The sequence below is a fragment of the Protopterus annectens genome, chromosome 5.part0 (genome assembly GCF_019279795.1).
Source record: "Protopterus annectens isolate FY-2018-M chromosome 5.part0, PAN1.0, whole genome shotgun sequence".
Taxonomy (NCBI): Eukaryota; Metazoa; Chordata; order Ceratodontiformes; family Protopteridae; genus Protopterus; species Protopterus annectens.
Window position 1 is genome coordinate 728,595,160 of NC_056735.1, and position 26,993 is coordinate 728,622,152.

A 26,993-nucleotide genomic window follows, 5' to 3' on the forward strand; every position below is an offset into this window, starting at 1 on the left:
GTCCTGTCTGATAAACTAAAACTACCTAAGCAAGAACAACAGACCTCTAGTTGATGTCAGTCACACTAAGGCAGGTATTTTTATGTACATGTGACTGGAAACCAGACATGCCACTGTCCCATCTGGCTTTGGCTTTGGAGGGTACCAACCTTGAGAAACACATGCTGCAAGAGGTTCAGTGTTCCAGGACCACAGATTGAAGCATGGCTGCAGTAGGTTCTGGAGGGGGTGCTGTGCATAGCAACATGTGCAGCTAATTAACAGGTGCATACAAGGGTTGAAAGGGAAGGAATGCTGTGGCCATAAGTACATGGAAATGGAGGTGGAGAAGCAGCTGAAAAGCAGATAGGCTGTGGCTGTAGCTATAGGCATACCACAGCTTGCCACACACAACTGTTGACTCATATGTTTCATCCACAGGTGTACATGTACTGCCATGGTCACCTGAGGGAGGCAGCATCTGGAAAATTTCACTGCCCAGGATAATGAAGTTTTACTTTAAGCCTTCTGTACAGTGTGCCTCCAGGGCAAAAGTGTTGCAGGCAGGCAGTGTTAGGACCAGGCTGGACTTGAAGTTGTACAGAATGTGAATGCTGTGGGTAGCCATAACTGGTCTGTTCCACAGGTTTGACAAAGGTTACTGATATGATACTTCATGTAGAGTATAAGCCATAGAACTTTGCAACAGATGGGTCACTCACAGGGGGCACGCCTCCAGTAATGAACTGACTCACTGTGGCTGAAGGGATTTTGATCTCATTCGCTGGATATGAGGAACAGTAGCTCATACCTTTGGTGGCTTGGATGCGGGACCTGGGTGAGAACTAATTATCTATGTGTCAGTTGTTTGTGCATCAGTTTAGTAATGTCCACTGTAGTACAGTAGAGCAAATGCTACTGCATTGAGTAATGAGCAATAATACATTGAGTTCTGTAGGGTTAAATACTGAATGCTGTTAGAAAAGTTTGATTTAATACGCTGTTTTTTTAAGTACATAATGAGTTTTTTATTTAATTGAATAATTGACTTTGGTAGTGCTATATATTCTTTGGATTTATGTGATTTGTTACTCCTTGAAGGCTTTTTGGTGAGCCGAGGCGCTAGAGAGAGAAAATAAAGTGTGATTTTCACTGGTTCATTGTTTTTCTTGAAGTTCGTGGTACAGTTTGGTGTTCTGTAAGTTGTTCTTCCAAATGCTACTGCATGTTTGAAGGGAGGACTGATCAAGACCCAGCTGCAGCAACCTACATTACAGGGCATATATGTCAAATTATGCAGTGATGTATTCTAATTTGTCAAAAGGGGTTATCGGGGCATATGTGCATGAGCAGAGTGTTGCCATGTTTGTTCCTGCTTTCATAGGTTCCACTGCTACAGTGCCCAGGATAACAGAACAACTTAGGGCTGATGTTAGCAGGGGACCTGTGACTGATGATGGTAACAGCATGTGTGGTTCAGTGATAGATTGGCACTGTCTGCAGTACTGCAGGGGTAAGTGGTCACCCATATCCACCAGTAAATAGGCCTCTGTACAGGTGCAAGCTGAGCAAACAGTCTCACCAGTGCACGATGGACATCTTAAAACTTAGAGTCCCTTACAAACTCCTATGTGTCCTCATTGCATACAGCATCTGAAATGTAATGTACACTAACTCTAAGGTACATATATCCACCATAGAGAACAAACACGGGGGGAGGGTTGGGTGCTGCCATGATTCCAGTACTGTCCATTATATAGCTACTACACTTAATATTAACCAGTGGATGTGCAGGTCAGTGATCAAGACACAACCAGCTGCTGCTGTTAGCGTTATGTAGATGGTTTGTCTACTCCTAGGATTTCAGTAAGATGTGCAACAAATGCTCAGTGACATGGAGTGTAGAAACAGGGAGCAAACAATGCTGCTGAGGTAACTGGTAGTCACTGTTTCACCCATAAATGTCTCCATGAGACACATTGCAACTGTAAACTGGTTTTCCTTGAGAGACCATGACTTGCATGGCCATAGGAAGGTCTGGATATGGGGATACAAGCCACATACCAGCCCAAGTCCGTTGATGCAACAGCATATAGCATATCACCCCCAGTTGTAGGTATCATCCAGGTCAAAGTAAAGGCGCTCTTGTGTCCCATCACCTGAGATACCCCACCTGGTTGTACATTTACAAGTTTATATAATTCTGTCCCCTTGCCTTGCTCATGGGAAATAACCAATTCTTGAGCAATGACTGTCATTAGCAGATAGTATGTCCAGTCATGGTGAATGCTTATGGTCCCATAATTCTAACCCTTCCCAGCCATGAACTGCATCATCCCTTACACTGCAAATCTTAACAGTGCCCAGATTCAATTGTCATGTAGTGGAAACTTGATCCCACCACTAGAGAACACTAGAGAACATGATCCCTGACTTGCCACAGCCTTCCAGAGTATGTGGCTACCATGTTACCCCCATCTCTTAGTGTTGCAGTTATTTCTCACTCTATTATGCCACTTGTAATGACGACTGTGTCTGCCCACGCTCTAACACGTAAGGGTATTGCCATGTCCGATGTTCAACATAGCCAGTTCATCAGTTACCCCTGTTGTTTTAATGCATGCTTCATTTTATTCTGTGTTGTCTGTGTCATGGCCTGTAGCTGTGTACCAAATACTGCCCCTTTGCCATTGCTGCAGTGTACTGCATGCACCTGTTCCTTGAAGTTTGTATACTACTTCTGCATGTCCCTCATCTGACTTTCAGCCCTGTCTTTCTGATGATGATATAGTTGGTAGAGAAGGTCCTATCAGGATGATCACCTGCTGCTCCAACTATCTGAGCAGCTCCATGTATTGCAGAATGACGCATACAATAAAAATCTTGCTGCAGATTTCTGAACTGTATTGCAGCACTGCTGCAGATGTGTCTAGTTAATGGAGGTAGTCCTTGAGTGTGCCAAGCATCCATTCCACAACACTGCATATTTCTGCATGTGGTGTATTGTAGGTCATTTTCTCCATGGTCTCAGGCTTGTGGATGACAGTCATCAGCTGGTGTTCTGTGGCATACTCGTCTTCACCTGCAGCACATAACAAATATTATATGTGATCTGCTTTCTGTTTGCATGGTATTGTGTGTGTATAGACCACTCTACCCAGCATGTGTGCAACCGTCAATTAGATTATCCCCTCATAAGAACCTTTGGTATAGGTTGGGCTTGTAGTAGATGTGGAACTCAAAGAAACAGCTGAGGTGGTGCATGGACACATTAGGAGTGTCTTGTGCATCACAGACCATCTGGCAATTAAACATATTGCAATCTCTTTGGAATTGGTGGAAAGTTTTATGGCAATGCCTTCTGTCTGTAGCTCCCAGGACCGCAGATAAATGAGGGATGTTATAAATGCCTGTGTCATGGTGGTCCACTCTTCTGCTTTCCTGGAGAACCAGGCATGTTTTTCCACATGCTGCAAGATAACATTGAGAAACTGGTTCAGGATCTATAAGGCTGATGCTTGTGATATTACCTAGTGTGTTCCCAGTAGGTCACTGACATTTCTTGTAGGTAAGAAGTTTAAAGTTACACATACCTTAGTATACAGAGGAATGGACATACCATGCATCCTCCTCAATTCTGCTTATGGGTGACACAGGTTGACAAGGTCCCTTATGCTCGCACTGTCCAGATGAAAAGAGTCCAGAATATATTGATCAATTATCTATATCCTCTCCACTGGAGTAGATGGCCACTGCATGCAACACTGTGGGCACTGACTCCAGTTATAGTGAATAATGCATGCAGATATATTGCTACTGCTCATCCAAGCATTGCTGCTCTCTTGCACACCACAATTCTCAATGTAAAAACAAGTTATGTATGTTGGAGCAGTTCTTATATAATTCTGAACTGGTCTGCCATTTTGGCTGTTATCATTTGCATATGCTGTATAATTCATTTGCATATTCCACCTGCCTCAGTTGCAACAGTTCCTACTTCCTATATTGTTATGTACCATTAACATGCTCTGCATATTATGCTATTCTGCTCCTTGTGTGACTGCGCTGTCTGTCTTAGAATCAGCCACACTGTAAACAGCTGTGAATCCTGACCATTACCTGTTCTTAATACAAGCAGCAGTGTAAATAAACCGTGTAGTATGTTACTGAATATGGAACCAAACTGCAGCATCTTTACTGATTTAAATTTAAGTAAATTTCTGTCTGTCACAAGCGTGGCAGCCCTTGAAATCCTACTTTTATTTCTTTGTTTATGGCTAACTAGTAACATGCAGATGTCTTTTTTAGGAGCTTATAAATTATATTAAAGATACTGGTGTTTTTGTAGAGCAGCTATCTTTTCTTTTCAAAATAGAGAACATAAGCCTTTTTTATTTGTTGTACTTGACATAAAGTCATTATTTCCAGTGATCCCTAGAGACTATGGGTGAATTCCATTAGGGAATACTCTGTAGACATGGTGCACTGCCTAATAGACAGATGGAAACTATTTGTGAACTTCTTGAACTAGGTAGTCGATAACAACATTTTTGTATTTGACAATAACTTCTACCATCAGGTATCAGGAGTGGCAATGGGTACTCCCATTGCCGGTACCTATGCAAATTTAGTCTTAGATAAATGAGGGACAGAATTTGTGTATACTGCTCCATCTTCTTACTGTTCTAAAGTGACTTTTTTAAAACGGTTTGTGGACGATGTCGTTTTATTTGGGAAGGTGCTTATAATGAGTTAAATGAAGTTGTGGAATTTTTGAATAACAGTACTAACTTTTTGCAATTCTTTCTGTCCACTTCACCATGTAATAGTCAATTTTTAGATGTGGATTTATTTGTTGATGGAGAAAATATACAGGCGTCCATCCATAAGAAGACTGTTCATAGGAATAAATACCTTCACTATACTAGTATGCACGCCCCACATATTTTTAAAGGAATTATTAGGGGACAATACCTACGTATATGTAAATTAAATACAAATATGGAAAAATGTTTTGAACAGATGAATGGAATTATTAATGAGTTTAAAGATAGGGCTATGATGAGAATTTGTTAAATAATGCAATTAAGGAATTGACTACAAAAGATATTTAAGCTCAGTGCCACTGGTATTCTAAATGGAAAGGATGGTACATCTAAGAATAGCAACATATGCCGGTAGCCAACTACATTTACTAGATGCAGTGATGGGGTGAAGACAATAATTTTTAAAAACTGGAGCATTTTAAAAACTGTACCAGATATATTGAATAAGATTTATGCTAGACCTAGGTTTTCATTTCAAAACTATATGAATTTGAAGCAAATGTGATGCTACAAGGATATTAGATGTAAGACCAATGTTATACATTCTACAAAGAAAGGCACTTTTCCTTGCCATAGCTGCAGTTGTTGTTTCTTTATAAACAGTGACTGCAGCTTTAAACATCCTGTTATTAATGAAGTTTATATACTTAGATGTTTTGCAACTTGCAATTCCTGTAGTATAGTTTATTTAGCAACATGTAAGTAAGTCATGTCTAAATTTTTATGTAGGTAAATCTACTAGACGTCTTAGAGACAGAATAACAGAGCACAAATCAGATATAAAAAGGAATAACTTACATTCACTTACCAAACATGTTTATGAGAATGATTTTAAACATATGATCTGAAGTAGGAGATTCATTTGTCAGCAGCCTGTGGGTATGGATCCGATATTGGATCCGAACCGGCATGGTTTATCCAGCTATGGATCCGAGCTCCTAGCTCCTCCCCTCACCCATAATGCCCTGCTCTCCCTACATGACCTCAGATCTAGTTTGCCGCGCATGGTGACAGCTGGATTTTCCTGAGCTCCTGAGCTAAGTCATTTTTCTTGTGAAAAATAGATTTTTGTTAGTTTAAATTTAATATTTGTGTGAAAGTTTTAGGTTTCCTATATATGTTATCTTTTTGGGCTTAATTTACTTTACTTTTTTTACCCTCCCCTCGCTGGTGCGTAGTAGTGTGTGTGAGTTGTCTTTGGGGCCTTGTGTGAGTGTGTAGTTTTTGTACTTTTGTACTTTACTTTTTGTTTAAAAAAAAAAAAAAAAAAAGTATGTCTGAGGCCCCAAAGCCTATTTTCTCTAAATGCTCCAAGTGTGGCCATAAGCTATCCCCTGCTGATGGCCACACTCGGTGCGTTCGATGCCTTGGGGTTGAACACCTCACCTCTGGGTGTTCAGTCTGTGCAGGGTTCAACCCCAGGGCATTGAAGGAGTGGAGGTCGAAGCTGGTCTTGGCGGGACTCTTGCCCCCGGACTCGGCTTCGGCCCCCGCCCCAGTGGTGGTTACTGCTCCGGCAGTTCCTGCCTTGCCTGCTCCCCCTCCTCCTCCCGGGATTCAAACTCCCTCTAAGGGTTCGGAGGAGAGGGAAGCCAGGAACAAGGACCGGAGAGAGAAGCACCACAAGCTGTGGGCCGAGACCTCCGTCTCGGCCCCGGCGGCTAAGCGGGCTTCTCCTCCGGCCTCTCTGGCTGCTGGTTCTCCTCCTCCTCGGCTCCGGTCTCCTTGTTTTTCACCGGGACCTGAGGATGAGGAGACCCGACCTCCTTCGAGGCTATCGAGGCGGTACTCAAGGCCTACCTCGGTGGCCTCATCGAGGTCTACCTACAGCCTCTCCGACTCTGATCTGGACCGGATGATGTGAAGGTTCATCCAGGCCCAGATGCAGACGCGAGTGCTCCTGCCTCTCCCCCCCCCCCCTCTGAGGGAGAGCTCGACTCCATTTTTCAAGCCCATAGCTCCTTCTCCGACCCGCTACCCGGGTTCGGAGTGCTCGGAGCCGGGCAGCCTCGGAGCTGGGGGTGGGTCGGCGCCGACAGTACTGGGTACTTCGAATCCGACCCTGCCCTCGAGTTTGCCGGATCTGACCTCTCGGAGCCTTGGCCCGAGCTTCGGATCCAAGGTACTCAGTGTGCCTTCGGCACCGTCCCTGTCGGAGCGCACTGTTCCCTCGGATCTGAGGGGCTCAGCGCCGGCTCCGATCCACTCATCGGATCCGAGAGGGAGCCGACTTTCAGATCCTATTGTCGAGGCTGGCTCCCCCTCAGCTTTTGATGTGGTGGAGAGGGCTCTGTTGAGGGCATCCGGACCCCTGGCCCTTGCTTCGGCTCCGTCCCGCAATCCATCTGCTCTGGGCCAGGCTTCCATCACCTGGCCAGTGGGACAGCCCACTTCACTGCCCCAAGCAGTTCCCTTGGATCTGGACATTGCTGGTGAGGGCTCCTCGGACAGCCCCCCCCCGAGGAAGCACCTCGCAAGCATACGTGTAAGAGGAGGCACATAGACTCCAATGAGTCTTTAACTGAAGACACTGACTTGGAGGAAGGGGAAGGCTCCCCAAGATCACCCCCTGAGGATGTCTCCTTTGGAGACATCATGGAAATGCTACGGATCAGAGGTGTGTGGTCTGCCCCAAAGTCTTCCTCGGACGAGTCCGTGTTCTTGGAGGCATTTGAAGTGGGCCCGTCTACCTCTTGGGTGTCCCCTCCTGCCGACCCCCTGGTGGACCTTATTACCACCAGGGCGTGGAAGGAACCGGACAACGTGGAGCCAATCCCCAAGAGGCCCAATAGGATCCTTAACCCCCCTGCTGACCATGCCCACTGGAGCAAGGGACCCCCGGTAGATGCCATGTTGTCGGCAGCAGCCACTAAGAGGGAACTCGCTCAGGAGAGTCCCTCAGTCCATCCCCCGAGCAAGGAGTCTCAGATGATGGACCGTTTGGGGAAATGAATGTTTAGCTCAGCGACCTTCTCAGTGAGGCGCTCAACTATTTGGCACATGTCATTAGGATGCAGCGCGATCTTATCAAGGAATACGCTGCATCCCCCCCAGAGTCCATGTCGGAGGAGGACAAACTTTTGCACTCCACCCGTATGGCCACTCTTCGTTCTGTGACCAACACTTCTATGCAGTTGCTTTCCCACGCTACCGAGGGAGCCGCTAGAGCTGCAGAAGTGGGCCTAGTCACAAGACGCCAGGCCTGGCTCCACCACTGCGATTTTATGGAGCCCTTCAAGCCGTCATTCGCGAACGCCCCCTTTGACGGTTCTGCCCTTTTTGGCAAGACGGTTCGCGACACCTTGGTTCAGTGCGAGAAGGATGGGAAGACGCTGTCTGCCGTCGGAGTCCGCTTCTCTGTGCCCCAGAGGTCTTACTCTAGGAACCAAAAGGGCCAGAAGAAGATGTGGTTCCGGAAGTCGCAGCACTCCCAACCCGCTCCGGACAACCAGTCCTTCCGCGGCAGAGGAGGACAGGGAGAATGCCTCCCTAGGGGCAGAGGGGCTCCCAGGAACTTTGGGTCCAGGGAACCTTTCTCTGAATGGCCCACGCAGCAACCCTGAGGGGTTGCCCGACTGCTCCAATCTGGAGGCAGTTGGGGGACGTTTTTCGGAGCACCTAGCGGCATGGGAGTCCATTACATCGGACCACTGGGTACTCCAGATTATATCCAGAGGTTACAAGATCCCCTTTCTTCATGTCCCAAAGTTAAAAACCCTCCCCGATGTTCCACCCGATCAGAGGGAGGCCACTTCAGCAGAAATTGGCCATCTGCTGAGAAAAAGAGCCATCCAGCCCGTCCCCCCAGACCAGATCGGATCAGGGTTCTACTCCAGGTTCTTTTTAGTGCCAAAAGACGGGGGACCTAAGACCCATTCTGGACCTGTCCCTGTTGAACCTGGCAGTTCCCAAAGAGAAGTTCCGGATGGTCACTTTGCAATCCATCCTCCCCCTTCTAGGGGAGAATCACTGGATGTGCTCTATAGACCTCAAGGATGCGTACTACCACATTCTGATGGACAGACGATCCAGGAGGTTTCTTCGCTTCCGGCTGGGAGCCAGTCACTACCAGTTCAGGGTCCTTCCCTTTGGTCTCACCACAGCCCCAGGGTGTTCACCAAAGTATTAGCAGTGGTTGCGCCCACCTGAGGCTCCAGGGGGTGCAGGTCTTTCCGTACCTAGACGACTGGCTTCTCACCGCCCCAACAAGGCATCTACTCTCTTTGGCAAGAGATTCCTTTCTTCGTCTAGCTCCCTGGCTAGGCATCACGGTAAACATAGAAAAGTCCAACCTGGTCCCTACTCAAATAATAGAATTCATAGGAGCCAGGTTAGACACAAGAAATTTAAGAGCCTTTCTCACAACCGACAGAGTTCGGAATCTATGACTCCAGGTGCGGGCCATCCTTCACTCCAGCTCTACACCTGTGAAATTGATCCTGAGGGTGCTATGGTCTATGGCGGCAGCGATTACTCTTCTTCCGCTCGCCCGCTTGAACATGCGGGTACTTCAATGGACACTTCAGGTGCAATGGTCATTTCTCTCCCTCCCCCTGTATCATCCCATTGCAATCAGCAAGGCTTGCAAGCGGTCTCTATTGTGGTGGCTCCATTCCCCGGACCTCCACAGGGGCCGCCCCTTTTGTGCATCTCCCCCTCTCGCCACAGTGACCACGGACGCTTCCCGCCTCGGGTGGGGGGGGGCATTTTGCGGGCTGGACGGTCCAAGGCACGTGGAGCGATGCAGAGACCTCCCTGCATATCAATGTTCTGGAAATGAGGGCGGTGCTTTTGGCGTTGCAAGCACTTCAAACCCTCTTTCCCCCGGGAACAATTGCGCTTCAATCAGACAACATGTCGGTGGTCTGGTACATCAACAAACAGGGGGAACCAGGTCTTACCCTTTATGTCGAGAAGCCATGAGAGTGTGGGAATGGGCGATCTCCACCAACCGCTTTCTCATCGCAACGCATATTCCGGGTCGGACCAACATCCTAGCGGACAAGCTCACTCACACCATTCTCTCACCGTACGAGTGGTCTCTCAATTCTCAAGTAACGAAACGTATCTTCGCACAGTGGGGGACCCCCTGTTGCAATCTCTTTGCTTCTCCCTCAAACGCCAAGTGCGACAGTTTTTTCGCTCTAATCCCCCCTCCAGGGGATTCTCCAAGAGACGCTCTGGTGCATGTTTGGCCTCCCGGTCTTCTTTACGCATACCCTCCTCTACCTCTGATGCTTCAAGTACTTCAGAAAGCCTCTCGGTTGGGGTGCAGAATGATCCTCATTGCCTCGTTCTGGCCTCGACAGATCTGGTTCCCTTACCTAAGGTCTCATTCAGTGAATCCACCTTGGATTCTAGATTCCATCCCGGATCTGATATCACACCCATCGAACCTACCAACTCCGAACCTGGACAACCTGAAGTTGACTGCTTAGCTGCTCCAGTTCCACTCCTAATCAGGACTCCCGGTATCTCGTACCCAGTTAAGGCCATTCTGGTAGCGGCCCACAAGCCCTCTACCAGAAAAATTTACCGCAGTAAATGGAAGCGTTTCTCCATTTGGGCAGAGCGGCAAGGCCTAGATCCTTTTACGGTTCCCCTTCCTTTGGTTCTATATTTCCTTACTACGCTTTTTAATGATGGCACCAGTAGTTCCACGGTCAAAGTTCAGCTGGCGGCCATATCTCATTACCATGTTGGTCATGATTCAGGGTCTCTTATGTCAGCTAAGTTATACAAAACATTCCTAAAAGGCACCTTTTTGCTCAGACCCCCTATCAAAGAAACGGTTCCCCCGTGGGATCTTTCCTTGGTACTTCAGGCCTTAACCGCTCTCCCCTTCGAACCTGTGGCCACAGTCGATCTTAAATTCTTGTCCCTTAAGACTGTTTTTTTGGTAGCCATTACTTCGGCTAAGAGAGTTTCTGAACTTCAGGCCCTGTCCATGAAACCGCCTTATTTGATCTTTCATCCGGACCGGGTGTGCCTCAGGATCAATCCCTCCTTTCTTCCTAAAGTAGCTTCGGAAGCTAACATTAATCAGTCCATCAACCTCCCTGTTTTCTTTCCTAAGTACCAAAACAAAGGCGAATACAAGCTGCATTCCTTGGATGTTCACAGGCAGCTTCGTTTTTACCTTCATAGGACAGCTGGTCATAGGCAATCAGACCAGTTGTTCATTTCTTTTGCCAAATTCAATCTGGGTAAACCAATTTCCAAAGTTTCTTTGTCACGCTGGATTTCTCAGTGTATTCTGTTGGCGTACCAAGCTTCTGGGAGGCCCGCACCGGAGGGAGTCCATGCTCATTCGACCCGGTCTGTCTCTACTTCAGCGGCCTTTAAGTCGAGGGTTCCTCTGGATGACATTTGTTCAGCAGCCACTTGGGCTTCATCTCATACCTTTATTACTCATTACAAGCTGGACGTCATGTCTAGACGTAGAGCATCCTTTGGCTCCGCGGTGCTCCGGAATATCCTTCCATGATGGCCGCCCAAGATTCAGGTAGCTGGGGACTCTGTCCCACAGGTTGCTGACAAATGAATCTCCTTCTTCAGATTTAGAAGTTATGTACTTACCATAACGTTCCATCTGAGTAGTTGGATTCATTTGTCTGCAACCATCCCGCCCTCCTATCCCCCTGGCCTTGTCAGTTCCTGCATAGAGTGTGTTACCCTTTAGTTAGGGTAGTTGGTGCAGGGCAAACTCGATCTGAGGTCATGTAGGGAGAGCAGGGCATTATGGGTGAGGGGAGGAGCTAGGAGCTTGGATCCATAGCTGGATAAATCATGCCGGTTCGGATCCGATATCGGATCCATACCCACAGGTTGCAGACAAATGAATCCACCTACTCAAATGGAACGTTATGGTAAGTACATAACTTCTAATTTACCTTTAGAGTTTTAACCATTACTAACAAGAATATAAGAGGAGGCAATTTAAATAATAAACTTGAATTAAAAGTATATGAGTGGATTTTACAGTTGCAGACAGATGTTTTTCCTGGAATTAATCAGATGTTCACACTTAAAGACAGGTAAGTTTAAAATAAGTTATTTAGAATATAATATTATGTGTGTTTATATCTGATTATATATGTATATATTGTTGTATGTTTAATATAATGAATTTTACTACAATATAAGTGATTAGTGAGACATTTTAAAATAATGGTTAAGAATGGCTTGTTAATTGGTTATTTATTCTTATTGGCTGTGCTTAATAGGATGATGTATTTAAACACATTTTTACTGATTGTTTTATCCTGCACCGATGAAGGGTTATTGAACCTGAATGCTTTGCTTTTTTCTTTTATTAAAGTTTCGATGGTACATTGTTCCAGTTTTTTTTTGTTGTGTTTTCTGGTTATATCAACTGATACTTAACCAACATTTTTATTTGTTTTATTTAATTTTTAGGAGCTGGCAGGCAGAATCAGTTGACAGTGGATGTAGCAATAGCACTCAGCTAAGTCCCCCCTACCAAGAGAACTTCTTTGGAGATGCTGTGCAGGGGCATGTTCCTGGAGGACAGACTGAGCAGTATACTACAAGGAAACTTCAAGCACCACCTCTCAAGGTAAAATAAGTAACCTATTTCAAATGAACAAACTGTGTAACAGTATAGCAAAGCATAATGCCTGCTTTTTCTGGCAACGTAAACAGTTTGATTTGTGTGATTTCACAGAGATGCAAAGAAAGTTGACTTTTTATACAAGAATTTTTTTATGTATGTTTGCTTAATTTTCTCTTACTCTGTAATTTACCTCCCTGTTCCTGGCACCCAGCCAATAATGCAATCCTAGCATATGTCTTCTTTTTGAAACCATCATAACTGGTGCAAATATCTTTAGTTTCATTGTCTCACCTAGTTCTTTTTCCTTTTGTTGGTATGCTATACCAATAAAGCCATCAGTAATCTGAGAAAATTAAGTCCAGAATGTCTGCTACAGATCTGGATCCCCTTTTAAAGATGGAGCTTTTTATTTTTTCTGTGGATCTAGCCTGATGCATCCCCTACCTGCATTCAGTTGACTTATTCAGTCTTTTAGGATGAGAACCAGGCATCTCCAGGCTAGGCAAATGTTCTTCAGTCCATTTAGTTCTACCCAGGTAGCCCTGTTGGTTCGTCTGTTCCCCGGTGGGGAGAGTTAGATGTTAGGGAGCAGGCCAGCATGCTGGTCCTATGAAATGGCCTGCCAGTCCCTGGTGAAGTACCTCTCTCCTTCTTATTAGTTCTTTGAGCTCCATTGCACACTACTGGCCACAGCAAGTGTGCATCTGCATGCTTTCCTTGTTTCCGTGCATGTGCACCTTGGAACCACATACTCTAAAGGGTCATGCACCACGCATGCCACACCCAGTGCTTCCATTAGGTGTCACCCAACTGAGTAATAGCTGCCTTCCTCTCCCCCAGATGGGTGAACAGGCAGCGTTCTGCCACATACATCCTTCCCTGCCAGTTCTGTCTGACACCCAAGGCACTAATCCAACTCATGTTATCTGGACCATAATCAGGACTTTGTCCCACTGTGCCACTTGAGCTGGCTGATTATTTTGAATACTGCATAATTAGATCTATGTTATGGTCACCCTTAAAGGGTGATTGTTAAGATGGGAGCAGGCAATCCATGTTAGCTTTGGTGTCTACAATGTTGTAGCTGTTTCAGTGCCAACCATGTCTCCATTAGTGCCACAATCAAGGAAGGAAGAAAAGCTAATGTTAATGGTGGTGTTGGAAGATGTCTAGTCTAAATGATGGTGTCTCCCTCAGAATCTTGTAGAGCACCATACTTTTTATTTTTCAGTCATGGTATCTGAAGATGATCCTCTTGATTTTGCTCTGGATAAGGAAATCTACTTCTTATTATTTAGAAAGTTGCTGTAGGGACTGTTCTTTCTCATTTCCATGCAAAACTGCCTTTTTGAGAGGGTAGCCACATGACTGACCTGAATCTGAACACAGCAAGGCTTCAGGCCTTATTTCTGAATCCATGTTACAACCAAGTCTGTGGTCTTTTTGTTCCCATTGTAATGATAACAAAGACTGCACTTCTTTTTTCTGTGATGATGGATCTCTGTGATCTTACAATTATTTCTCGAGTGCCTTTTCCGTTTTTTTCCACAGTATCGACTAACGTAAAGGTAAAGTAAACATTTCACATGCTTCTTACCACGTCTGTCCAGTTTCCACTTTTGGATGGACATACTGTCAGAGGTACAGTTGTGAAGCCTGGTCAAACTAAGTTTAGATGACTACCCTGCCTGTGCTCCAGAAGTTTAGCCTCAAGTCAGCTTTATCATAGCTTGCATGCTCTTTCTCTCTTCATATCTTGGGCTAGGATCAAGGACTAATTTTAAAGTTAATTTGTCTCCCATTTAGAAGTGTCTTAATGGAAAATATGAACATTATGACTTTCTTGAGTTGTGTCTTATGCCAGAATGTATGATCTAGAACCTGGGTGCATCTGCAGACATTAACTTTGTCTTGGAAGGATGGTCCCAAATATTGAATGTCTCAGTTCATGTGAGGTTGGTTTATAAGAAAGATCACGTCCAGCTTTTATGAGATTCACTTTATAGGGAAGATCATAATCTTGGTTGCTGTCATTTCTTCCAAAAGTATATTGGAGCTTTATGCATAATAGGTAGAGGAACCATTTTGGTGTACCATAATTCAAGGTGCCCCTATGCACCAACCTGATATCTCTAAGGGTATCTGTGAAGCCACACTAAACCAGTTCACACACCTGCTAATGTGCTGTGGGGACATTCTTGCATCTGTTCACTGTTTTATATACTTTATTTTGATGTAGTGGGGAGCATGATAGATCTGTAGTAAGATCTCTGCCTCACAGCTTCAGAGTCCAGATTTCCATTTTGACTTCCATTTCATGGCTGTTTATAGTTTGCATGTTATCTCTGTACTTTCCTTACAATATTCAAACATAATTGGGACGAATGGTTGGGTAACAGCAAATTCACCCATGGTTTTGCGTCCTTAACCCTAATGGATAGGGGCACCATATAAATGTTCTGCTCATCTTTGTATTATTTATACTTAAAATATACGGGCTACTTGCCTGGTAAGTACCTTTGAACCTATAAGGTTAGTATCACCCCTTCCAGCCACCTTGTCTGTCAGTATACTACAGGAATTTGTACTAGACCTACTTCTAGTTTATATGGTTATCAACTCCCTTGCTTTTTGCCACCCTGAGATATGACATATAAAATCAGATCTTTGCTTCAGACAGAATCTGCATGAAGGAAATTCAGCTTTGAAATATCAGTACTTAAGATAAAAGCTGACCATCTGCTTTGCCAGGGATGGTTTGCACCTCTCTCCTCTAGGCTTTCAAATATTAGCTAAAACATTGTCTTCCCCCGTAGTACCTTTTTTAGGCAATGCCAAACTGAAAGTACTTCCGGCATAGCAAATCAAAACCAAGAAAATCTAAAGGTATTACTGCTCAATGCTAGAAGCCTAAACAAAAAACTCCACTCCCTGGAAGCTCTCTTTACCCTAGAGAATGCTGATGTCTGTGCGGTCACTGAGACAATAGTTTAAAGCTGCAGAGAGGACAACGGCAGTGCACGGTTATAATGCCTTCCACACATTTAGACCAGGCTACTTCAAAGGCAGGGACTAAAGGTGGAGGTGTGTCTGTTTACATCAATAGTAAATAAACTTCAAGGCTGATCAAACAGGACAATGCACTTGAGCTGCTCTATGTTCAAATCAGCATAGGTAAAATCCAATACCATTTCCTTGCAAGTTATAGGTCCCCCCTCTATGACCCAGGAAACCCATACCATGTATTTAAACTTATTAGAAACACTAGCCATCTAACCCAATACCATATTCATGGGTGACTTTAATTACCCCACTATTAACTGGGAATCCTATACAACATCAAACGTACATGCACAGAGATTCCTGGATTTTGTAAACACAAACTCCCTGGACCAGATAGTCAATACAGCAGCCAGGGGTGCAACCATACTGGATCTGGTCCTCACTAATATGGGAGAGTGCTACACACCCTATACTATAATGCCTTCCCTGGTAAGGTCAGACTACAAAATGGTCTCCTTTGAAGTAAAAATAAAACCTGGACCCCCCAGCTCAACCAGGAATATTCAGAAAATATTCAAAGGCTAGCCTCCTGCTGTTAAGTGAGAACCTGGCAAAATTTCAAGCCCCCTATAAACCCTGAGAGCACTTCTGCCTGTGCAGAACTGTTCTCAGAAATCCTGTACAAGCATGTTAATAGCTGTATAGAGGCAGCTGTACCCACCTGGAAGAAGTACAGAACTAACTCAAAAAACAAGCCACCCTGGTGGAATCACAAAATCAGTCGGATTTATAATAGGAGGAAGAAAAACATCCAAGAATTAGGAGGTGCAGCACTCAGAAGGATAAAAATACTCTCATCAAACTAAACAAACAACTCAGAGGACAAATAAAGTCTAACAAAGCCATATTTGAGGTAGGTTTGGCCTCCCAGGTCAAGGACAACCACAAAGCATTCTTTAGCTATGTCTGCTACCTCAAAGGCAATACACACTTGCGTGCAGAACTCATTGTAAATGGAGCCACCTATACTGAGCCAGAAGAATTAGCAAACCTCCTGGCTGATAAATTCAGCTGCAACTTTACTCTTCTCTCCCCCTCAACCTTCCCTCAGGAAATATTATCAACTGTAACTCCCCTACTATTCCTAGGGAAGAGGTCCTTAATGCTCTCTCTAAGAACAAGAACACTGCATCAATGGGCCCAGGCAGTATCTCAAGATACCTTCTAAATAGCATGAAACATGACCTAAATTGGCCTCTGGACTTGCTATATAACTGTAGCCTCCAAAGAGGGTTCATGCTCATGAATGGAGGGAGGCAACAGTCATCCTTCTGCAGAAAGGTGGTTCATCTACAGACCCTGGAAACTACAGACCCCTTAGTCGTACTAGTCTTATATGTAAAGCCATGGAAAGAATTATCATGAAGATGATCAATAGAGATATAGTAAACCTCCAGTCACTGGACCCGACCTAGTTTGGTTTAGTCAAGGACAGATCATGCCTACTCAGCCTGGTGGACTTCTTTGAGAAGGTCACCAAAGCAATAGATGAGGGCATACTCATTCACACTGCCTACCTTGACCAGGCCAAGGCATTTGAGACAGTACCCCACTCGAGCATTATTGACAAACTCAAGAGGTTAGGTACAAACCCGTATTACCCAGTGGATAGCCAACTGGCTCACAGACAGGATCCAGAAAGTTAGAATTGGGGAGTCCACTTTTAAGAGGCCAGTCACATATGGAGTCCCTCAGGAATAAGTCCTTGGACTGCTCCTTTTTGGCATTTACTTCTCAGAAGTCAAGGCCAATGTCAGTGGTCTCTGGCTGACTAAATTTGCAGATGATTGCAAATTAGGAGCTGTCATTAAATCTCTCACTGACACATATGTTCTCCAGGAGGGGCTGACAAAGATAAATAGCTGGTGTCAGAGCCATGGACTAAAACTAAATGACAAGAAATGCATAGTAGTATCCTTTGGGAAGTCATACATCCCTGCTAACTATCATATTGACAACACACCCCTTAGAGTTGACCCAGTAGTCAGGGACTTAATGATGCACATAGATAGTAGCCTTTGATCATCATGTGTCTACAGTGGTGAGAAAATCATTCTGTGTTGTGCAACTTATAAACAAAGGTATGGCATCCAAGTCCAAGGAAGTCATTGTTCCACTGTATTCGGCATTCATCAGACCTATCATTGAGTACAATGCACCCTTTGGTATGTACCTAACCAGGCATATCCAACAACTGGAATGTCCATAGAGATTCCTCATTAAAAGAATACAGGGCGTAAGTAATATGTCCTTTACAGACCACCTCAAGGCCCTATCCCTGTATTCTGTCTCCTACAGGCTTTTGAGGGGAGATCTATGCCTGGCATACAGAGCATTGTCAGACCCCACTCTGATGGGCATCCTGCATATTCACAAAACAAAAAGTAGCAGAATTACCTGTTCTAAAGACTTAACCTTGCCTGTGATATAAATAGGACCTGCTAGAAAGATAGGTATGCATCCCAGAGACCACCCCAACAATGGAACAGGCTCCCAATCCATGTGAAGCAGAGTTCCTCCCTAACACAATTCAAGTACAACTTGGACAATTGGATGGGAAACAGTAAATTCATCTCTGGTTTGGCATCTATGTCTCTAATGCGAACAGGTAACCTATAAATGGCTCATCTCCCAGGCCCATGCTTACACTTATCAAGGGTGTCAGAGATTTGGAATGCATGGCTAGGCTTAAAAAGGCCCTTGTGGTCATTAGCCTAGTAAACACCCATGAAACTATGAACCTATAAGCTGGCCTCAAACTATATCTTTGGTTTGTATTCAAGACTGCAGCTTGTAATACTGTACACATTATGTGGTGCGGCTTAGAAAGCCTCACAATTTTGGGTTACCAGATGCTCAGTTGGAGCAGACGTGCTGCAATATTTTGCATGTACAAGATCGTTTTTGTGAATATGTCTGTTGTTTTAATGTTTGCTTTCTTCCTTGTAGCACATGTAATTGTTTTAATGGTAGATGTTATGTTCATTCTTTTTCCATCAGCAAAAGATATTATGGTTCCCCATGACAAATATGAGAGTATGTTTGAGAGTGCAATTGAGTGAGGAAGCTGTCATGAGCACATGAGTGCATGGGGCAGAACTGCCAACAGTGCAGTTGTACCAGCCTATAGTTGTGACAAAATCACAGGGGTAGTGGTGTCAGGACTGCAGTTGTTGTAATGGGTTGTGCTCTAGGGACCTAAACCTTGTCACTACAATAAACAGGACACGCTGGAGGGATAGATTCCTGTCCCAGAGACTTCCTATAGTCTGGAACAAGCTACCTATCTATGTCAAGCAAAGTTCTTCATTAGCACTCTTCAAGAAAAATCTTGATGAGTGGATGGGAAATAGGATTTTTGAAGCTTACTTATTGCTGCTTCCTAATTCTGTTATCTGTGTCTGACTTAACTAGAAGAGGTGCTTTAGACTACATTCTCTGTAGGAGCATAACCATATGTACTGAAATGTTTTTAACTGTATCAGAGTCTGCTTTACTTCCACTTCTTTAAGCTTGGTAGATATTTGTAACTCTTTCTGTTTTAACAGAAAATCCCATCATAATGGCTGGGAGTCAGAAAGAATCACTTACGCTCTTATCAGCTTATTTACATGTCTCTGAATCAGGTGTTATCACTGGCAATACTAAACAGCACCTTTTGGCAGTAATTACCGTTGGTGGCCCATGCATCGTGTTGACATAGACATCTCCCCATTCACTCATCTACACACATGCAGACATTCATATAAACACACACACTGTGCTCATGACAGCCCCCTCACTCAATTGCACTCTCAGACATACTCTGCTATTCACCCCTACACCACACACACGCATGCACAGACATCTGTACTACCATTCCACCAACTAACCCCCACACTGTGACCATCCAGTAAGATATTTAGGCAGACAAACACCCCCATACACACAGTCATCAGACACCATTCATAATCCTAAACACATGCGCACACACACACACACACACACACACACACACACACACACACACACACACACATACTCTGTTTCTGTCTCTCTCCCATGGATATTCTCACACTCTCACATCACCCACCACTGCTTCTTCACTGAACTTCTTGACACCTGAAACCCAGTCTTTTCCATTGGAAGTAATAGGGGGGACAGAATACTTTGGCAATGCTGCATAAATCCCTTCCCACAGTCATTTCCAGGGGAGAGCACATGGCTAATTAACATTAGCTGCTCCCTCACAATGCTTCATTAACATGTAGCACTGCTGTGGCGCTGGCCTAAGATGGTGATTCTACCAACCATATAAAATCACTGGGGGTTTGCCTGTCTGTGAATCAGAATGGGCATCCATGAGTGGTTTGCCCCTCATGTTAAGGCTTATCGCTTGTGATAGTCCTATATGAATCCCAGTTAATGTCTTTTAAAAATAACCTGTAAGCACACTTCTTTAAAGTCATTGATTGTCACTACTTCAACATGCCTCCTTAGCTCCATGTCAATTTAGGCCTTGCTTTCTAAAATTCTTAATTCTGTACATTTTTTGCCAACTTAAGAATATGGGCATCTTTTTGTATATAGTTTCTCATGGCTGCATACAAAATTCATAGTGACAAATTGGCCATAGGAGTTGTATTTCCACATCTTTGGTGTAACACTATTACTTTTTTTAGGGTACAAGTCATCCTATATTCACTTCAGTTTTTTAGGCTAATAATTGTACCTATGCCACTGTTTTGTTTAATTCTCTTTTGTCTTAATTTGTATAAATGTTGTTTATTTTTTGTTCTTCTAGTATGCGTTTGGGCCAGGTTGTGGCTGAAAAAGATCAGTTGACTAACCCATCCACCTGGTTATCAAATGCAACTTGCACTTCATATTTAATAATTGGGTAAATTCATTGGTTTTGAGAGTACTTTTCTACTACAGCCTGGGTCAGATGCACCAAAGAGATAGTTCAAAGAAAATACATATTTTATGTACGAAGTACAAATAAGCAAGGAATGTAGCAGCAGCTTGTTTCAGCTTTCAAAGAAGCATTATCAAGCTTTACAAAGAAAATAGCACAGCCTTTTTAAATAACTTTAGAGGTCTATTTTTATCACTGAAGCTAATTTGCATGATTATTTCATTCTCTATATCAATCATACAGCTTTATCTTTCAAAATAAATCTAATACTTATATTTCATGCAGGCGTATTGGAAAATATGTTATCGTACAGACATGTAATGTATATTTCACTGTATAAAAAGCCCATGAAACATACAAATAAATATATGGAGTGTTGTAACAAGTTATGATATAAACCATTGCACATATAACTACATTCCTAAATACTTATTTAAAATATTCATTCTGTTGGCAGGAACACAAAGCTTTCATAATGTAGACATTACCTAATTACATGTGTGATTTTATTCGACCTAGAAAAGACATTGATAATATAAAACAAGACTTACTAGTAGTGCAGTTTATATCTTGCATCCATTTGCTCATGATTTAAGAACTACTTCACCAAGAGGACGTTTGTAGTTTCATCCAGCATAAAGAACTCTGGTTGTTTTACCCTTCCAAAGGTGTCCCACAAAGATCAATCCTTGGTCTACTCCTCTTTTCTCTGTTCATTAACAACCTTCCATCTGATCTTCCTCACTCAAATCTACCACTTTATGCCAATTAGATAATTCTGACAACTTCAAAGAAATAAATGTACTCTTTACAGAAATCACTTCAAAGTGACTTGGAATCATACCTCTCACCTGTTCAGATTTTGCTGAATGTCCAGATTTTTGCCTCATGTTTTTAGTCTGTTTCTCATAAGATTGTTATTTTCTGGTAAATCACTGGCAAATCATTGAGGACTGAAGTCAGAAAATAATGGAACACATTTGAGTTTCAGAAGTCATAGCCTTCAGAAAATTCATGCTAATGCAAAACCTGTTATTCTATCAACTTTCTAGGTTTGTAAGAATAATATTTAAAAAGTGACCCTATTTGTGGGCCTTTTCCCCCTATTATTTGTGCCTTTGTCCAGATTTCTTGTTCTAAGATGTTGAGAGGTATGCTTGGAATTACTTTGCAATTGGCTTATTGATAAACAGCTAGAATGAATACCACAAAATCCAAAATCATGCTACTTAGTGCTGCCAAGAAACTACTTTAGGCCACCCCACTACTCATTAAAACCACTCAAAGCTCCCATCTTCCTATTGTTACACAACAAAGATATTTAGGCATCATTTTGTGCAAAGACCCTTCTTTCATGCTTATACTGAACAGCAATCATGTAAATTGTTAAATCAATTAAAACAACTTTTGCATTTTCTAATCATCACACCGAGGACATCAGATGTGCCATTGCACTAAAAGTCCTTACAACAGAAAAAAAGTAAGGTTCATACATCAAAGGAGTGAATGTCACTGTATATCCATTATACATCCAACTGTCTGCTCAGAAAGCTCAGTTTTTTCGAAATTTGCTTACCTTTAAGTTTCTAAAGGAATCATACTACTACACTCTTCAAGTTAACTATGAATACACTCACCCACTTTCTTTTGAGCTATTATGCCTTATAAATTATTAGACCCCTTTTCAGTTTATAGTAATCAAAAATGATTTTTTCTAAAATTACTTTGGCTATGAGAATCTTCCTTCCCAATACTTTAAGAACTATTGACAACTATTGGGAACAACTTAACCCCCAGCTGCAAAAACTCCCAGAATGTTCTTGGCATATTGACAAATAATCACCATAATTTCCCAAAACCAATTGCATTTCAGGCTCCCACATTCATTTGCCTCCTTACAGGTCTTTCCTGCAGCACAAATTGTTACTTATATGTACTTTATTGAGTGTAGTATTACCATATCTTAAATCTATAGAGATTAGTGTTTTTCCTACACCTGTGCTATTTTATGTAATGTCATTGCCTTTGGCAAACATCAAGGCTGAAAAGGGTCTTTGGATCCATTCATTCACCAGGTTAACAAACTCAGTTAAGTAAATATTTTATATTTCATGTTACATAAAGTGACAAAATTGCAGAACTCTGAACTTTGGTCATATAAACCAAATTATAATTTTAAACTCTGCATTCATTTTAAAATTGTGCATTCTGTCTTGAAAAAACAGAAATATTGCTAAGAAAAAAGATATGCGCTGCAAATAATGTGCCAAAATGCAGAAACACAATGTATATGACACACATAATACTGGGGGATTGGGAGGAGAAGTGGAGGAAAAAAGTGCCTAATGTAGAAATGTTGCTTCAGTTCAAGTTTCCTTTCAAGCTTGGGCTAACCTGGAAAATCCAGGCATGTCAAGCAGTTAGTGTAAATCTTTAAGGCTATGAGATGTCAGTGACTTATTTCCTGTTTCTTAGGCATTGATTTCCTCAACCTCTGTTTCCCTAATGTTTCCCTACTGTTTTAACCTGAGCAAGTCACTTAACTAGAAAATACCCTAGAGCAAATGGGAAACTGGACTAAGAACCGCATTTTCTTCTAAACCTCATTCCTAGCAATGACCTATGAATCTTTGTGCCATGTTAACCTCCAAAGAGTGTTGTTAAAAATAAATCTACTTGCATAAATTGTGACACAAATGTTCCTTTATATGGGAAGTGTGTGACAACTGTAAGCCTGTAATGCAGTATTATTAAGAGCTGGTTTCCTGAATAACTTCATGACCAAGAAACAATGAGATGACACCTTAATAAACTCATTTAAAAACATCAGTTCTTTCAAATTGCTGTTAAGGCAGAATTCTAAGTCAACTGTGGAATCATTCATTGTATCTACACCATTTTCCAAATCAAAATTGTATAATCTAGGTAGCAACTCCAAAAGTCAGGGTAGGACTGAAAAGTTCTGTATTCCATTATGTGTAAAGTCTCCTTTCCAGAAAACCATTACCTAGTTGGTATAATTGGAGGCTGCATTTGCCCTCACAGAGGTCCCCCTTATTTATATACTTAATTGTGGGCTACAAATATGTTATGTAATACCTGTTTAAGTACGTCTGTCAAAAACAGTATTGTATACAGTGTTGTATAGCTTAAATTCTATATCCCCTTACCCATAACTATCAGTTGTTATGGCTACAGCTTATCCATAAAGCTCTGCTAAGCATAATTCCATTTTTGCATCCATGTTTTGACATCGTAAACTGCTTCTTGAACTGAATGTAGCATATTGCTTCTGTAAATTATGCGTAAATGTATGGGGAGATATTTTATATATATATATATATATATATATATATATATATATATATATATATATATATATATATATATGCAATATATTGTTTTTTAAGACATCCTTGTATCAGTAAATGTGTTCATTTCTTATATGATCCTATTCTTCCAGGCTGTGCCTACAAATGGTCCATTAAGCTTATTATACTACCACAGTAAACAAATCTAAATCAATAAATAAAAGTAAATAAATACCCATTTCTTGAGAAAGGGAAGTGTAAAGAGCTTTAACATCCAAACTAATAGCCATGGCTTGTCTGTTTGGACACATTTAAAGATTTTCAAAACTGCAGAAGGAGTGAGGTATTGAGCAATATATGCAGTGTTGGCATGAATGATAATTGTTAAAAGTTAAACAAATATGCACACTGCATGAAAAAAATTACAGTGGTTTGTTTTCTATTAATGTATGTGAACTTCTGTCATCGTATAAAATATAATTTAATAAAGATGTTAAAAAAAATCAGTTCTATCTTTAAGGTTGAACTCCTTACTCCCATTCATATATACCTTTTGCAATGTTTAATATAATTTGGTATCATTGCATTCAACTCATTTCTGAATTCTCATCTTGGTTGTGCCTTAAAATGGTCATTTGACCAGTGTGCTTACCCGATTAACAAATTGCAAATAAACAAATGTTGGCCTTCACTACAGGAGTCAGGGGACACAAAGTAATCCGAAAGTCTGCAGTTAGGCTAGTAGAGGGACTGTAACTGAAATAGTCTAATTGTTGGGTGTGAAAGGAATGTATGGATCTTGGAGAATGTATACATACAGGGTAAGGTTGGTTTGTCCCCATGAAGTAAATGTTAAGGCCAATCTGCTGTACTGTCCTTACCAACTAGAAATGTTGTTTCTGATGTTGATACATATCATCCTTAAAGCACATACATAAAAAGAAGCATCTTTCCCATGTTTGTTAATATTTGCAAGTAATCATTTATTTATTTATTAGGACTGAATGTCTCTTTGTAAGCACCATAATACTTACCTGTCTGATTTAGATAAATTAAACTAGGTTACATTGTGCAACATTTGCTTGTGATCTTCCACCTCCTTCAAGCACTGTCCTCACTGCTGTTAAATAATTTGGAACAAATCAAATCTGTCTGATGTCATAGTGGTGTCCAAGATCAGCTGCTCAGTGGTATTGTACATGGCTGTCAAGTTGACATTATAATAAGCCTTCCTAATGTCTATATTTATTTTATTTATTTTATTTTTTTTACATTTGTTAACCGGAGGTGTCTGACTGAGCCGAAAAGGCCCTTTTTCAGCAGAGGCCCGGGGAGAAAAGCTCCACAAAGAAAAACTACAGATACATTTACTTATTTAGACATGATCAGTATACACACAAATTACAATAAACATGTTTTTAAAGTGGTATGTGGCACATCAACAGTTACAGTGGAAAGAACAAACAAAAAAATATTAATTTAAAAATAAAGGTAATTAATAGATTTGTGGTGTACAGCTGAAATTTGGAACACAGGTAGAATACATACATAGTACACAGGTACAGTACATACATTGTAGATTAGCCAGTGTTTGTGAGTAAGATTGAAAACTATTATCAAATACTCTAGATTTAGTATGTATACCTTATCCGCTTTCACTAGCCTGTGGCGCAATAATGGCACTGCCAACTTTGCTTGAGATGTTGCCTGATGAGGTCTTTAAAGGAGGCTTTGGATGATGTGTTTTGAATGCTAGTGGGGACAGAGTTCCATTTTTTAGCCACTGAACTACTATATAGCGCATCTCCAAAGCTATTGTAGCTGTTGGTGACTTCTAGTAGTAGTTTGCTTGATGATCTAAGAGGCCTTTTGGCTGAGTGATGTTGTACTAGGTTTTTGAGGGCAGGCCACTTATTGGGGAGGTAATAGATAGAGTGACAGAGGCAGAGCTGATTGTAGGTTAGGAGTTTGGGCAGTTCAAGCCAGTGGAGCTGTCTCAAAGCAGTACAGTGTTGAGTTCTATATGAGCAATTTGCAGCAAAGCAGGCAATTCTGTTATAGCAGGCTTCCATTTTGCTTAGTTCAGATGTTCATCGTGTTACCCTGCTGCAGTCATCACACTTGGGTTATCCTGCCGTCAGGCGGTCCCGCAGTCGGCCTGAATTCCAAAGTCTTGGTCTGGCGTCAGTTGCCGTTGCTTTTTCCCTGACGTCAGTGCGTCAGGGGTATATAAGAGGCATCCGACGCCATTTTCTTCAGTCTTTCTTGCCTCGCGGTGCCCGAAGCAGAAGCAGTTCGCAAGAGATTTTCAATTCGAATTTCAGTCCGAAGTCTTCAATAAAGCTAAGTACCCCGTTGGGGAACCTTTTCTTGCCTCAGTCCGATGTCAGAAAAAGTTAACAATTGCATTTCTTGTGGGAAGCAAATACCTCATAAGGACTTCCATTCCTATTGTATTCCTTGCCTAGGCCCAGACCACGACGTCACAGGTTGTCGGTTTTGTGCTAGGTTTAATAAACAAACTATCAAACGCCATTTTGACTTCACACAACGTTACTTTGGTGGGAAATTTAATTATATCATGCTGTCGGAGCAGCTGACGACCGGCATGCATAAAAAATGCAAGGATAAGGACAGGCAGCCAAGGAACAAGCCAGACTCCGAGGCCTCTGCTGGGCCTGTCGCCGGTTCTCCGGTTTTCAGTGAGGCACCTACACAGCCCCTGACTACCGCAGAACTGGAACCCCAGACAGCTGCGGATTCTCAAGCGAAGTCTACTAGGCCGACGCAGCCATCTTCATTAGGCCCTTCCGACACCAGAGCAGAAGTAGACCCCGGTGCAGTGGAAGCACCTTCGGTTGCAGAAGGTGTCTTCAGACCGACTACAATCACCATTAAATCTTATTCTAAGCTTAAGACTCCTTTAAAACCAAAGAAGACTGTACATCAGTCTACAGTTCAAGGCCCCATGCCTAAGAAACAGATGCTTAAGATGGCTGAAGATTTGATTACCCTAATCAGGGGTTCCCATCCCCCTCCTGATAAAAGACCAAGACAAGAGGAGGATTATGCTTCCTCTGACCAGGTTTCAATTTCCTCAGATTCTTCTGAGGAACAGGATTACACTTTTCCACCTTATGAAGACTCTGATGCTGAAGACTCTATTCCCTCAGCATCTCCCCCTGAAGACTACTCCTTCAGGGAAACTTTGCATACCATGAGGGAACATTTCCACTGGGAAGGCCAGGACTACTCTGATTCTAAGAAAAGGCTCCGAGAGTTCCTTTTACTATCCCAGCACAGACCTCTTGCTATCCCTCCAGTTTTAGATATTGTGGATG

The 26,993-nt window shown here is 42.5% G+C and overlaps 1 protein-coding gene across 2 annotated transcripts in view; it reads left to right on the forward strand.

The window, feature by feature from the left end:
* The window catches only part of WWC3 (WWC family member 3), a 1,641,181-nt gene that overhangs the window by 1,452,565 nt on the left and 161,623 nt on the right, over positions 1-26,993 (forward strand). For both annotated transcript variants that reach the window (XM_044072574.1, XM_044072573.1), the window contains exon 18: positions 12,225-12,384. In XM_044072574.1, coding sequence (XP_043928509.1) covers positions 12,225-12,384 — 160 coding nt within the window. The remainder of the gene's footprint in view (positions 1-12,224; positions 12,385-26,993) is intronic.